The sequence below is a fragment of the Anopheles nili genome, chromosome 3 (assembly GCF_943737925.1).
Source record: "Anopheles nili chromosome 3, idAnoNiliSN_F5_01, whole genome shotgun sequence".
Lineage (NCBI taxonomy): Eukaryota > Metazoa > Arthropoda > Insecta > Diptera > Culicidae > Anopheles > Anopheles nili.
In genome coordinates, this window is record NC_071292.1 from 42,583,792 (window position 1) to 42,599,490 (window position 15,699).

The 15,699-nt window shown below is 48.8% G+C and overlaps 1 protein-coding gene across 1 annotated transcript in view; it reads left to right on the forward strand.

The window, feature by feature from the left end:
• The first annotated feature begins 4,704 nt into the window (after nt 1–4,704).
• LOC128727017 (sodium- and chloride-dependent neutral and basic amino acid transporter B(0+)) overlaps nt 4,705–15,699 on the forward strand; it is a 29,446-nt gene continuing 18,451 nt past the window's right edge. The window contains exons 1-2 of the mRNA XM_053820873.1: nt 4,705–4,737; nt 8,961–9,548. Of these exons, the coding sequence (XP_053676848.1) occupies nt 4,705–4,737; nt 8,961–9,548 (621 nt within the window). The remainder of the gene's footprint in view (nt 4,738–8,960; nt 9,549–15,699) is intronic.

Genomic DNA, 15,699 nt, shown 5'->3' on the forward strand with positions numbered 1-15,699 from the left:
TTTTCCTCCTTCAAAGCCTTATGCGATGAAAAAGGATCCCACTTTTTTATCGGAAACAAGGGAACCGATCAGCTCCCATACATTTTGCGCCCCCACCAATACAGCGGTCAATTCTCGAGTAAAATCAACTCCACCCCAAGTGCGCGTGTTGCCAATATGCTCTGTTGTTGGGAAATAATCCCAACCCCAGCGGCATCATCTCACGGGCAAAGTTGCCTTGACGGTTGCTCGGTGTCGCGTGCACCTGCAAATTGCAACAACACGCCACCCCCTCCCCAATCGCAGCATCTCTTTCTCTCTCTCTCTCTCTCTCTCTCTCTCTCCTGGGTGCTGTCATTAAATATGGAACACCACTGACGCCAGTCGGTAAATATGCATCATCGCTGGCAGGCTGGGTTTTTTTTCCAAACCAACAATAAAAACCGGGTCGCGGATCGAAAGGGGAAGTGATTCCAGCCAGCGAAAGGAAAACAGGGAAACAGGTCCTAGAGGCGATACGCACACACACGCACGCGCACACGCACACTCATTGACACACTTGTCGCCGATTGCACGCTTTGCAAATGACGCTAACGATTTCCCACTTCACACCAGCGTGGAGCAACTCGCACGCGGAATCAAACCTTCCTCCCTGAGTATGAGGTGAAATCGGCCAATCATCCACAACCTGCTGTCCCCCACCTGTTGGTTTGTGACCAGGGCAGGGGCCGTGAATGAAGCCTGCAAGGTCAACTGGGACACGGCGGCAATGGCGAATGCATTCCATCGATTGCACACACCAACACGATCGTCGGTGAGTGCCACTCGACGAGTTTTATCGATGGCGATCATCTTCCGGTTTTGCAGGTGCGGCAGCAGGTGCACAATGCAAGGTGCCGTGAAACTGATCGTCGCGCTTTTTTTTTCCAGCGTAGCGTGTCGAGCCGTTTCCGGTTGCGAGGCCAACGCTGGGTGTTGTAGAATCGTCTCTCATCCGGGGCATGTCCGATAAGCTGTCGATCGAACATCATCGGACCGTTTGAAGTGGATGCTACCAGAATTGGCTCACCGGAAGGCCGGAAAACGGAGATGCACGGAGCTGTCGAGTGCACCGAATATCTCCGCGCTGAGAAAGACTGAGGAGATTGAGATCACAGTGTCACTGGGCTAATGATCGCCTTTTCACTTCCGATCGACGCCCAGTTTCGCTTACCCAGCTTCACCGCTCTGACCCAAAGGGGTGGAATATCCTCCCCCCTCCACTGGTCAGAAAAGCTCTCCAAAACCCACCCACGAACGATGGGTGATGGCGGGTTTTTGCTTTCATTTCCAACCGAGCGCGAGAGGAGGGTGGGTGGGTTGTGCTTCCGGTTGGGGAGTCGACTGATCACCTCCCGGCTGAGTGGGGCTGGTGGTGGGTGGGAGCTGTGCGTGATTCTGTAATTTTTGCTGCAAGCGCGCAGAGTCCATATTTCATTTTACTGGCCCATTGTTTCCACGTGCGGTCGGTTTCCGTGAGGCTCGAAGTAGAAATGAAGCGTGCTAAAATACATGACCGCGATTGCCGTACGATGCCGATAGAGAGCAGGAAAGAGAGAGAAAGAGAGAGCTACAACTCACGCTGGCTCATCATGAGGTTCTCGTTCCGTAAGTTGTCACCTCGCATCAAATCGAGCACTCAGAAGGTTGATGATCACGATCATGGCCGCGGAATTGCTTATATTTCCATCGCGTGAATAACAACAGTAGATGAACGGCTAAAAAAAGGCTTTATTTGTAATCGATTGATGATTAGACACAAAGTCCAAACATCGCGTTCTGATAGTTTCTCGACGCTTTGCGGACATTACGGACACAATAAACGGCGGGTCCCTGAAGGCAAACATTAAACCTTATAACCACAGCAGTACATGCAAGTTCTGGCCTACAGGTCTCTGTGGTGTGTTGCTATCATGTGGTGTGGGTTTTTTTTTGTTTGTTACCGTCAGATATTCCAACCGTAAACCTGCGAAATGAAGTTGACATTGAATAGAGCGTTACGCACATACGCCTGTTGACGCGAACGTCACGTTTTAGGTCTCCGATTCTGGCTTCAACGCCAATGCACCGTTTGCCTCGTTTGGACTTGAGCGCGTATTCCCCTTTCGAATGAAGAAGAGAAAAAAACAAAAGAAACACACTAGTCGCAGGCGTAAGGAAAGCTCACCACCTGCAAAATCCACCACCGGCGGTCGTTTGAATGTAGTTCGATTGTAAGTAAAGCAACACACCACCACACACACAGTAGGCGCTGTTTTTGCTCATCGATCCCTGTGGACCGTTTCCTGGATTGCTTCTTCGTTTGCAAAAGCAAAGAAAAAAAGCCAACAACACCCCTCTTAGCTGTTTTTGTTATTTCTTTTTTGTGTTATAGGGGAGACACATGAAAAAAGCTCGATAAAAAAGCTCCCCCTTTTGGGTGCGTAATCTAATCACACGAATATACACTCCAACATCCCCTGCAGCAGCAGCAGGAGGTTCGTCCGTAACTCTTCATTACGAGCCACAGGGTGGTTTTTTTTCGTTGTTGCAATTGCCGGGTCCCCGGCCATCGCTTGGCTTTTCCGTATTTTCGCCTTTTTCGCAAAGCTCTCGATTCGGTTCGGTTCGGAAAGCAAAACGAGCTTCCGGTTTGGGGTGTTGTTATATTTGCTTTGTTATTTGCGTACCACATCGCACCGTACTTACCTGTTTGTTTTGTTTTTTTTTTCCTCTTCTTCTACTCTTTCTTTGCAGTTCTCATCCCCCCGGCCACCGGCGAAAAAAAAGGTGCAGCATTCGATCCCGAGCCTGTCCTAGCTTCCGCATCCGGTTGTTTTTTTTCTCTCGTTTCGCGTTGCAACACAAGTCGAGAAAATAGTTATAATAATAGCCCACGCGGAAGGCGCATCCACAACGGAACACAACGGCCAGCTCGAACGCTGGTTTGGCTAAACAATCAAGTGCATCTTCGTCGTTATTGTTTATCCGATGGCCCGAGGGGTTGGTTGATCGACCTGTTGTTGGACCGGTAGTGGGTGTGGGTTTTGCAGTTTCTTTTATTTTCCAATGCCCCCAGCCCTCCGAAGCAAAGTGCATCCGTGTATCTCGACATAATTGAGTTATCCGCAGCGCAATCGTGGCGTTATTGTGCGTTGCCGTGGTGTGTAAAAGGGCAGCCGCCGGGAAGGGTTATGACATCATCAGCCGCGGGTCGATTGTGTTTTATGTTCACACGTGATGTTTTGCCATGTTAGCGAATCACTCGACCGGCTTTGGCAGAGGAGCGTAGAAGGGAGACAGAGACAACAACGAAAAAAAAGGCATTGGGAAAATTAGGAAATGGCGTACAAATCGAAGGAACACTCGGTTTACAATATGTGATGTGTTCTCTCTGACAGGGTCCGGTAGCGTTCTTGAGCCGGTTGGGTGTGAAGATTGATTTTCTGTTCCAAATTTACCGGCAATCTTTTGTTTTATTGCCAAGGTACCAAGCTAAAGGTGAAGTCTTACTTTATGTCACCCTTTTTTTTTTTGTTTGATGTAGGGCTCACAAAGCCCGAGATGGACATGGTTCTCGTTCGAATGGCGGCCAAAAGCTTCACCGTGGGAGTGTAAAAATTTAATGCACCAACACCCTGGCGGGTTGCCTCGAAAGAAGGGAGAGCATATTCCCAACTTGCAGCATGAGAATGCCTTTTTTGTGTGTGCCTTTTTTTGTTGTTGTTGCCGTGCCATTCCTAGCGTTTTCCCGCACCTTCTCGTGGCACATTTTTATAGTGAGCATTTATAGACGTTGAATTAATCATGCAATGGGTTGTGAATGGAACTGGCCAAAGAGGTGGGGGGGGGGGTAGGGTTTCCGCCCCCTCCCCGGTCCACTTTCCTTCCATCGCTTGTGCTGTGTTCTGAACCTTACGTATTTATATATATGTGCCAGCCGGTGCTGCTATTGTTTAGAGAAACCTCCCCGCGTAAGACAAAGGCGACGGAAAATCGCCTCCAAACATCCCTCTTGGGCCTTTTCTTTACTCGCACCGGGTGGTGTGAGGGCGCTTTTGGGGGAGTGTAAAGAAAAAAAAATAAACAAAGACAAAATGAAGCCCAAAACAGATCTCGTGTGGGACTTTGCTTCGCTTCGTTGTCAACGGAAAAGCTTCCACAAAAAAAAAAGAACTATTACCAAACCTGCTGGCGTTTTGTTGCGTCAAACGGACAGTTTTACCAACGGCTCCCAATAATGCCTACTTCGATTTTCCAGGAATCGCGCCCGTGGTTTTTTTTAGTTGTTGTTTTTATTTGCGCAACCAACGATGTGTGAGTGCGGGCTAAGTGTTGTGATCGTTTGTGACCGGTGAGATAGGGGTGCATAGGTGGCATTATTTCGTGTGTCCTTGCGCGTGTGTGTGTGTGTGTACGTAAATTTGTGATCAGAAAAGTGTTACCAGCAAAGCTCTCCCAACATTGTGCTAATTTTGACAAAGTTTTTCGAAGCAGTTGCTCTTTCCAGCTCGGAGGAAAAAAAAAAGAAACAAAACCACCCCCCCTTCTCGAAGGTGGTGGTGTAAAAGTTTAAAATTAAATTCCCCATTCGATGTGAGAGAGTGTGTGGTGCGCGCGCCTCACCAATCGGTGCCGGATACATTCACAAGAGCGAATCCACCGGAGGCTCCAGTTCCCGCGTGACCTTCGAACGAGTGGGCAATCATGAAATGGAAAAATAAGCAGCCAAAACAGTCGGTAAGTGGGCTGGCGCCGTGGTGGCCTGATTATGCCAGCGAAAAAGAAAAAGGTTATGCGTTATGCAAGGGAGCGTCGGTCCAAATTCTGGTGAAAACTCGCCAACCCTTCGGCGAAGCGTGGCACTGCACACGGATTTTCCCAACCCCCGCGCACGGGTATTGATCGTTCGATGTGACATGATTTCCATGCCGGTGCTATCCACCCACCCTTGGGCCTTGGGTCGGAGCCAGGAGCTGTCTTTGTGTATGCATACACCGGATCGGCAAATGCCAACGTTCACCTTCACCTTGGGAAGGTCACCACCCGAGTTTGATTGTTGTTGAGGTTGTCCCGTGGCCCGTTTTGGGGGGTGGTATTTCAAATTTCGTACTGCAACGATTGACGACGCCATTCGCAAATGCAGACGCAGGCTGAGACTCGCTCGAAAGGTGCTCATAAAGGTATACGACGTATTTTTTTTTTTGGGGGGTGTGTACCCCAAACGACAAACGACTCCGCTGTGCTTTCGCTATTTTCGTGCAACACTGCAACATCATTTTTCAATTAAACTACCGCGCCATGTTTTGCCGTGTGTAGTGCATTGCGTTTATCTTTCTGCCTAGCTGACATTTTACCTTCTCTATCGCACTTGAGGCGGTCACATTCGTGCGGCTGTACTGTTGTTGATAAGACTTCGGTTGTCATAATGGCGCAATTAGTGAAGGAAATTCGAGAAGGGCCGATGGTGTACCATTTCCCCGATGGTATCGTGTGGGATTGGAATGTTGGAAAGCTCAATAACAGATGCTTTCGTGTTCTTTTCGTCGAATCACATCGCGACAGGTCGAAAAATTCTGATCAAAAAATGGAAGCCATTCCTATTCCATCATCCTGAACGATTGTAAGGGAGCAATGAAGCTGTGTTTTCCTGCCTCTGAAGGGTAGTTTTCTTTGCGTTAGGTTGCATGTGAATACCGCAGCAGCTAACACGATCTCGATGAGACGCTGCTGAGACCTGCGATTGACTAACAATGGCCGTTGAACAACCTTCTCGCATGCGAATGGGACCATCACACCCTGTCTGAGGCTTATCACTCTCGCCGATGTTGTTCGCTTGTGCGCTTCACCTCGTAACACCGACGGATGTTTCTGGCTTCATTAAACCGCCGCTTCCGAAATGGCTTCATTTCGCTTTCTACCGGTACGATCGCGGCTAGTAACGCCTTTCAGTAGGAGCTGGATTTCGAACACGGCTGTTACAAGCGGTAGAAACATTGCAGCAAACAAAAAATTAAACACCCAACTAAAGCCACTCGAATGAATGCGGATGGTGAGTTGAACAGTTTGCGAGAACATTTGCTCGATCGATCGGTGTTGCAGGTGAAACCGATCCACTCGTAGATGATCACGTTTGGATCGAGCGCTTTGATAAGAGGGCTTTTTTTTTGTGCTTCTCACGACTTAATTTGCACCCATGATCAGCTCCGCATGATTGCTGATGTCCAAAAGCAACAAAAAAATTGATTGAATGGGAAACGTGCTGCGTATGATTTATTTTTCAAGTGCAATGCCTCACGATGAGGCACTCGCAATCGCGTCCACCTTCCAAAGGATGGCAACCTGTGGTCGAGGGTGGTCGAGCGAGCAAAATCCGTTGTCGACTTGATTTGTACACGCCGATTACACGTGCGCATGGTCGATTAAGTGAGCATTTTCCAGTCTGGCACACTCGCGAGCCGGATTAAGGATCGCTGGATGCCGATTGAAACCAAACAACCAATCGACCGTTCAAACAATGGCTACAGAGAAGCAACGACGAGAGAGAGAGAAAAAAATAAAAACCACGCAAAATAAGCACTCGAAAAAAAGTGAAATTTCCCTACACGATGTTACGGTTCATCCGGCACACGAGGGGAAAACATCGACACGTCAGGTGACTGTCCTTCGGAGGGCAGAAACCTTGCACACCCTTGGAATGCGGAGCCGCCGGATGGTGTTTGCGATGGCTCTCGGATGTGTCCGTATTTGTTGTGTTTGAAATCCGGTCCCTTGCCCTTGTTCCCGGAAGCGACACCTGCCCCGGGAGGAATGTGAGCGATCTGTTGATATCCTTGTTTTTTTTGTTGTTTTGCTTGAGCACAATGTTTTTTTTTTTTTCACACGCATTTTTGTTGTCGTATCGTGTGCTTTTTTTTTCACCGTTGTTCAGCGACTCACCGTCGTGTTAGGATGTGCTCCACGTGATATTGATTTTGGATTTCACTTTTCCGCGTGTACCTTTGCAACCCTCCCCCGTCATGAAGGCCGGCAGACAGGCAACAGAAAGCATCTTAAGGCAATTGAACGAGAACGCAAACGTGTAGACGACACGGAAGCCCTGCTTGTGCAAGCTACCAGCTGGCCGTGGTATGCTTTTTTTTTTCTCCTTCGCTACTATTCCCCCTTTTGAGCCCAAACCCTAAGTAGGCTCGTTTTTCCGATCGATGGTTTCGTGTTCCTTCTGAAAGGGGAGGAACAAACATGCGATGCAGGGCACACGAACGGGGAAATGGGCTCAGTTTTGGCCGCGCGTAACGACCACATGCCAGCACGTGGGGTCGAAAGTGAATTTCCTTCACGGATGTTACATGATTGTGGCTCGAGAAAATGGAAAACAAAATTAGTTTCTTCCGCTGCGGCCCTGAGCTGGAGCCCTAGAACTGATGGTTTGTTGAGAACATGAACAGTTTATCCAGCTTAAAGATAAGCGTATCGTGTGTTCGCTCGAGCAAAAGGTGAGCTCGTGTTCTAGATGAGCAAGTTTGAGGAGCCAATTATGGAATGCATTGTGCTGCACATTCATTGATTTATCCAGAGAAACTTATTCTTCTCTCAAAGGTCAGTTCTCGTACAGAACCGATCAAACCCTGCACGAGGCTGTCCCAGTTCGTGTGGCAATTAAAATTCAATTTCCGTCTGTGTCGCATCCGAAGCTCGATCGATCGTTCCGAACTCCAGTTGCATCCTTTTAGCAGCTCGGGTAGAATCCTTAGAACCGGTGTTCCTCTTGCTTGCATCGAATCTCACGTTGCACGCCACGGCTATCCGGCTCTGCGGGAAAGGATCTGCAGTGTGCGGAAAATGATAGTGTACTCGAAGTGGCACACTCTTGCCTTTCTGCCTTATGCATCTAGACCGTGAGGTGCATGAGGAAGTCGGCGCCCACACAACCTCACACACGGAAAAGCGAGGAAAGCTCGCACGGAAAAGGGCTTTTTCTTTTGCTAGAAGGGCTCGGAAAGGAAGGAAAAACCCCATGCTTCGAACTGGGGAAGTAGGATAAAACTCGTGTCGGGGTTGTGTTTTCGTTTTTTTCTCCTGCAAGCGGCCACAAACGCAGGCAATGAATATTCAGAGCACCCTTAAACTGCACTATCCTATTACGCGGGTGTGTGTGTTACCGAGTTGTTGGCCTTCTTCGGCGGAACGAGTTTTCTTCCGCCTGGATGGCTCCGCAAGGTGATCGATTTGCCGCACTGCCAGCGAACGTGCGTGCGGTGCTTCCTTTGGGCGCGAGAAGTTCGGTTCTGCAGGCTCAGAGTGTTGCTCCTAATCTAATATGTGCCGACAGGGCAGGTAATTTACACACGCCACGCTGTTATGATGCGTGATGCGTATGGAAGCGTCTTGTTCGTTGATCAATGCCGCAGAAAATTAAGGACACTTGCTCGACACCGTGCACGGGCCGTAACGCGTACGCTCGATCTCGATCTCGAGAAATGATTGATCAAGGATGGGTTTTTGTGGGGCAAAAAGCTCCAATCCGTGGTGGATTTCTTTCTTACACCACGTGTACTGTGTGCATCGAACGAGCGCATATAATCGATCAATTGGACATAAATACCTTTTCGATGAAAAATGGAATTTCTTCCACAACCTCTTCGTGCAGTTAGAAAGTGTTGTGTTATTGCTTTGAAATTAAATTTGCTCTTCGAAAATGAACGAATGAATTAAGAGCAAACCGGTGCGAATGTTTTTCTTTTACATTGGATGCTGATAAATAATTTCGTTGGATATTCATTTGTAATATTTTACTCTCTGAAATAGTACCTCATTTTTGTTAGAGAAATAATTTCTTGAAATCCACAATAAAGCATCCAAAATACAGCCCCAAATCAATTTAAACTATCCTTCGCATAGGGAAAAAATGAGCGCAATAAACCAACGCTGACACTTTCGTCCTTTTTCTTTCCTCTCGACAGATATCCAGCGTCACGTCGATGTCCTTCCTGTCCGACGAAAATCTCACCTTTCATCGCTTCTCCGATGGGACAATCTCGTTCACATCCGAGCGTAAAAAATCGATGCAAAACGTACTAGACACCAACGGAGGTAACAACAGTGCCCAAGCAATGACGATGGCCGGTCATGGAGTAACAAAACCACCCGGTTCAGCCACAACAGCATCCGGTGGTGCAAACCACACGATCGAGCGTACTCGCAAGCACTCCTACACCCAAGCAACGACGGGTTCATCCCCAATTTGGACAACGAACGCATCCTTCAACAATTACACAACCAACACCATCACAAACAGCAACCGCCGGCATGCCGGAAATCGGCCACGAAATGTCACACCAGGCGATGCCAACGACGTGGAAGGACACGCCGCAGGACCTACAACGACGGCAGGTGTTCCAACGCTCGGTGACCTGCGTTACCTATCGTCACCTTCAGCTAACCCGAACGACTCGAGCGTTATCCAGAACGGTTCCACCGTGAAGCTCATCTCCACCAAAGCCGGCGCCAACAACACCGTCGCAGCAAGCGATGATCAGTCAAACAAGCAGGTAGGTGTACGTTCTCCACAGCCTACTGTCGTGGCTTGAGCTGATTTGATACGCTTGTCGGAGGAGGTCCGTTCTTGGGTGCATTGCAACGGTTCTTGAACGACGTCCGCGTTGTGATGAATGCGTTACGCTGTCCGGGTGTTCTGCACAAGTGACACACTGCCCGTGGCGGTTGGGGTTGCTTTCGACCATTTTGTGCCGCCAAAGGTTCCGTTACCGATGGGCGAATCTACACTCCCTGTGCTGGACCATCTTTTATTCATAGAACTTTAGCGAAATGCTGGCCGTTCCGCGAGTTTGCGCCCGAGAAACGCGGTTGCGGTGAAATATTAATGCCGGAACCGACGAAGCCTTTACGCCGAAGCGTTTTACGGGTGGACGGTTCATTTTCCCGCGGCTTTTGCCGGTTCTCGATCACAACCGGCAGCAGAATGCTTCGGAACATTGCCGAATTTGGCGAGCTGTGTGAGAATCATCCGGCACACAACACCGGGAGGTAACGGTCGTCTCATCATCATCACCGTACACGCGTTTCGTTGTTTCACGGTTTCTTTTTCCGCGACGTTTACAACCCAGAATTGACGTGTAACGGGCGCCTATTACCGTTTCGGGGAGTGGGGTGAAAAATAAAACCAATTTTCCATCGTTTCCTTCGCCGAACGCGGTGGTCCATCGAAGAGAGTGTCCTCACCACGGATAATGGCAATGGGTGGCGAAACGTGGCGATCTTCCCCAATTAGATCGCTACAAAGCGAGCGTTTAATCTCAATACTAATGAGTGTAAACGCAACGCCCGAACCAGCCCGCTCCGAAAAGCTGCACTAATCGCGTTCGCTTCGATTGCATACATGCCAATTAAGAGACGCTGGGCGAATATAAATATACTTCAATTAAAAGCCCAACGGATCCAAAAACCGGTGAGGTGCAACGGTCCGTTGCCCCGGAAATGGCAAGAATGTTTCAAACCTCGCATGAATTGTTTTGCCATCGGTGATAACGGTTGACCGTTGTGGGTTAGAATTAGAGGGCGTATCGGGTTTTGGGGCGGGCATGTGGGTGTGCAGTTTACGAAAGCTTTATTTCGTATGCTTTTAATCAATCTGGCGCTCATTAGGGCTGAAGTTGTTTTGAAACTTATGATACCATTAGTCCAAGGTGTAGACATATTGCTCATAGCAGATTGACCAGAGCATTAGGTTAGAGCTCGTAGAAGACATCAAAACCCATATGCAATCCTCGAGTTGATGTCCTCAAATAGGTCTTCAGTTCGAAGATTTAATACAGGTCCAGATGAATGTTAATAATAGCGAAAAGTTCATGTGTGGCGACAATTTCCGCGACACTAGTGCTCTTGAAAGATGCTTTCTACGACAATTAATTTGCGACATCGCGATTGAATTCAGTATAATCATGCTAATTAGTGATCTTTCGCAATTCTTACAGTGGATAAAGATCAACTAGAATCCACACATCGCATGGAACAAACACTGTCGAGTCTCAAATATTGTCCCAACGAATCCTTAAAATCCAACCCACCTATTACCAGATTGACCTGAAGACGCTAGAAGCGATCTGTTTGTGTATAAAAGTGTTACGTTGCGACACATAAGCGTTACAATCCCACCGCGAGATTGTGCATTCTCGACGGAACGGCAAAATGCAGTCACCGTTCCAGCTCAACGAGCCTAGAACGTGTCCAAAGTGCCTCCGTGGCTGATAAGAAACTATGTCACACAAAGGGTGCGTGCCCTATGGCACAACAATCGCAAACCATGAAGGCAGCAGCAGGCAGCCCGTTGAATTCTCCCAATGCGCTCAGATCGCATCAGGTGGCAGGGAATTCGCTGAAGAATAGGCCTGTCTGATGTGAATTGATGCCTGAAACATCGTCTGCTCAGCAAGCAATATCGAGGACGGTTTGTGGTTTGGTTTGTTTAGCCTGACGCACCGATCAATCAGGTCTGATCGAAAAGAAATGCGAGTGTCGGTTACCGATGGGCCACGCAGGTTTGATTCGCACGCTCTGATTTGCGTTCGCATAAATTATGCGCCGCGCTTATTTGGCTTACTCGACGGGGGGCGGGGGGGGAGCAAACCCACCCTCAATTAATCGAACACGTCGACTGGACGCGATGCGGACGACTGATGGCAGATTGTTGCGCTGTGTGGAAAGCGCTTTTTAACAAAACATCCTTTTCCAAGCATCTTCTCGAAGCGTCGGACAGCGTTTGTTTGGTGACTCGCGCGCGTGTATGAATTATGATGGAAACCGTTGGTGGGGCCACACCACGCCAGTAGCCATTATGCCGCACTCGACGCACCCTACTTCGGTGTGGAAAAATGACTCGCGTCGCAACGCAACGCGCTCTTGGGAGGTGTCAATTTACAGTGCACAGTAATTTTCCGCCCCATGACGCTCAAACCTGCGGTCAAAAGTGAACCGACGCGAAAGGGAGAGTACCACCGGTTGTGGGAGATTTTCCTGTGGGTGGAGAGGTGGGAGGGGGAGGGGTTACGATGAAACAGAAACCCACCCCCATTTGTTAGCCTCGTTTTTTTTTTGTTCGTGATAATTTTCATATCACCACTTTCCTCACCGATTCCCAGCGATTAATGGGAGCTCTCTCATTCGTTCGAGATGGATGGGTGGTGGTCAGAAGAAAAGCCTACCACCCACCCACCCCACGGGTGCGGCATTATTCTAGGCCAGATGGCGAGGGTGGCCTTTTTTTCGTGGTGTGGATGTGGGTGAGAGGGTGTTTTTTTTTGGTGTGTTGCCCAGCTACCAAGCTTCCAAGCCGACCGGGCCCGGTCTTCGATTGCTCACTTGACCTAAACACTGGGGGCGAGGGGGGGAAATTATCACCCCCACGGAAAAGAAAAGCGGGCCGACGGACGCCTCACACACACACACACACACACACACAAAGGGCACAATCCACCCGCTCGCGTGGAAATCTGAGGAGAAAAATAGAAATGCGCAAAGTGAAATCGGAAAAACGTTCTCCTCTCATCTCATCCTTTCGCGGAACGTGGAAAGTGTCGAACCAGGTTTCGCGCCCGGAAAGGGTGGCTATTAATGCAATCGATTGACCTTCCCCCACTCCTGGACGAATTAGGGGGTGTTTTCTTCGCGCGCCGTTCTACACGGCACCTTGGCTTTTGATCGATTGTGATTTACAATATTTAATCCATTAAGGCGTTGTAGCACACCACCGACCGAGAGAAAAGCGGGATGGAATGTGGTGGTGGTGGTGGTCCTCTAAAGCGAGTTGCGAGAAATCAACATGCCGTAAATAATAAACCACCGGAACCAGCGATATGGAAAGGCAGCTGAAGCAAAAATCACTCGCACACCTCCTCTAGGATGCTTCAAACACCATGCTCAACATGCTTTCTTCTCTCACGAGGGAGCGATCGAACAAAGAATTCATTTTGCATTCCATTCGCCATTCCGATGCGTCCAGCGCATCGAAACGTTCTTCTTCTCTGCCCCCGCAGGCAATCGAGCTGTTGCGTGGCTATGCTGCGCGTTATCTGCGAGAAAAAAAGGGAACTACAAACAAGATAAAAATACAGTGAACCTCCCGGCTAAGGTGACGGTTTGGAAATTCAACCGTCCGCCAGAGCTTGCTCGTCACAAAACCCATCGCAACCACTTGAACTGGTGACTTATTTTTACCTGTGGGCCTGTTTTTTTATTTTTTGCTTCTTTCTTTCCCCACATTGCGATCGATTGCAGACAATAAATTGCATTCGTCTGTCGCGAGAGATAGCCAATTAATGCAAGCGAACATCCGCTCGGTTAGCATCCGGTTTGTGGTGGTGTGGAAACACAGGAAAAACATGGCGTGACGTCATTGTCGCATTGTCGGGACAATTATGAGTCATCCGCAATGGCGGGTCTTGCGATAATTTAAATGATGATGCAGCTTTACGACTGCTTTAAATTGCTTAGGTGTTGAACTCGTGCTGCAATCATTACATCCCCCAACACGTCTAAGGCTTTTTCGTGGGCGAGCGGGCGTGAGTGGGTTGTTTCTCATCTCATCTCAGCCGCCTATCAACCGGTCGATTGTATTACCAAACCAAACTGACCGATTGTTGGGACAGATGCGAGCTGCAGTAATTTTTTTTTTTTTTTGCTTTCGATCGATCGTGTACGGTGGTATTTGGTTTAAATTCAACCAACCCAATTGCAAACAAGCGCCCGATTACGCACGCAAATAACGCGCGATCTTCGACGAATGCTGAATTTTTGGTTTTCTCGTCTCAAAATCTCATTCCACGAGATCTGCTCACCACCTCAAGTAGAGCGTCTCGTGGCTGATTACACTCGCAATCGCCTCGCTTGCGTAAAGCGATTATTGCGTTCCATTATTTTCGGTGCGCCACGATCGATAGCGCATCCCACCCAGATGCAGCTGCAACAACATGCAAGTGTGTGGGCGGGAGGCAAATGAGAAGCACAAAAAAATTGGCACAAAAACAAACAAAAAATGTTGGTCTTTCCTCCGCATTTGGGGAACACTCGTGGTTTTCTAATTACCAATGTGTATTTCACTTTCCAGCCCACTCACGCGCGTGTTAACTTACTTGCGCTTACGCATGGCCGGTATCACCGCGTGCGCGTAAATAAGAACCCCTCCGGAGTTTGCGGTTGCACTTGGGAGAGATAGAGAGGAGATAGAGGAGGAGGAAGAGGCTTCTGTGTGGCCCCTTCCAGCCGCGGTCATCTCGTTGGAGTGGCGGAGGTTCCATTACGAGGCGTGTATGAGGCAACCCTGCGCTGCGCATTATACTGCTGCTGCTGATGTTGCTGTTGCTGTTGCTATTGCCCTGGAATTGTTTCATATTTCACTCCAACTTCGCCTGGGTTCCGTGGGTTTGTTTTCATTATCCTCGTTTTTCCAGCCCCCGGATGGGTGGGTGGTGTCAAATGGTGCGAGCGTGTTGTGGCGGAAAACTGGTGAGCCTGGGCTTCTTTTTTTTTCTTCTGCGTTGCACTCTCCCATCACTATTTCCTCACTTTCTATGGCTTTTCGGGCGGTTGTGGCTTTGGCTTTGCGGGTCGCATATGCGCACAATTTGCATTCGATAGAAAGCACCCCACAGCCATCGCCCAAAACCACCGACCGACCGACCGACCGGCCGTTATGATTTGATCTAGTTTGATTGATGGAAAAATTGGACGGCCTTCTTTTTTTTCTCTTTGTTTTGCTTTCGTTCGACGTGCCATGTGCCAGATGAAACGGCAAAATCAGACCAGAGGGACATGCGAGCCGGCTGGGTTGGCCTTTTTTTTATTTGACATGAAACGGAATCGAAGTGACACTTTACAGCGAATCACACGGTTGGGCTTTGTGGGATGGCTTTTTAGATGATTACGCCATGATGACCCGGGTCCGTGATGAGCGGCTTTTTTTTCCGCAGAAAACTACGCTTGATTAAATATTTGTGTGCCTGTGATTGAAACAGCCGGCAAAACCGACAGGTTAACGAGAAATATGAAACAGTGCTTTTCTCGCTACGATGCGGTTTTAATGCATATGTACCCGGGGATGTTATCCTTTTTTTTTCGTTCGTCCTTGAGCCCTCTCCGAAGCGTGTCCAAATAAATCATATCATCATGCATGCGCTGCTGCTTGCCTTGTGCCGGCGGGTTTATTTTTCTTGGAACAATTTCAAAAACACACACACACACACTCGTCCTATCCGCCAGGGATGCTGGAGGCTTTCGTAGGATTCTCTACCAGCGCCCACGTAATTTGTGCAAGGCCAGTGAAATTATACCGAAGCCTCCGTTGCTAGGTTGCCGGCTTAGCAACGGGGTTTTCTCTCTCACTCACTCTCTCTCTCTCTCTTTAGGGCTTTTGCAAAATATTCGCATAACAAAAAAAATGAGAAACATAAACCCAGGATCAATAGTCAACCACCCGCAGCCCTAGTTTGGTGCCGGCTCCGAGGAAAAAGCTCGCCAAACCCCCGGGGCTATCCGTCAGACACGGGAGCCTGATGGGAGCCGTTTTTTTTTATTTTGCGCTTTCCCGAAAGAAAAAAAATGTGGAAAAACGACCAGATCCATCCACGCTCGAACGCTCGCTGGAACATTGTCCGCTTTCTCGGTGGCTCAATACCCAACGGGCGGGCG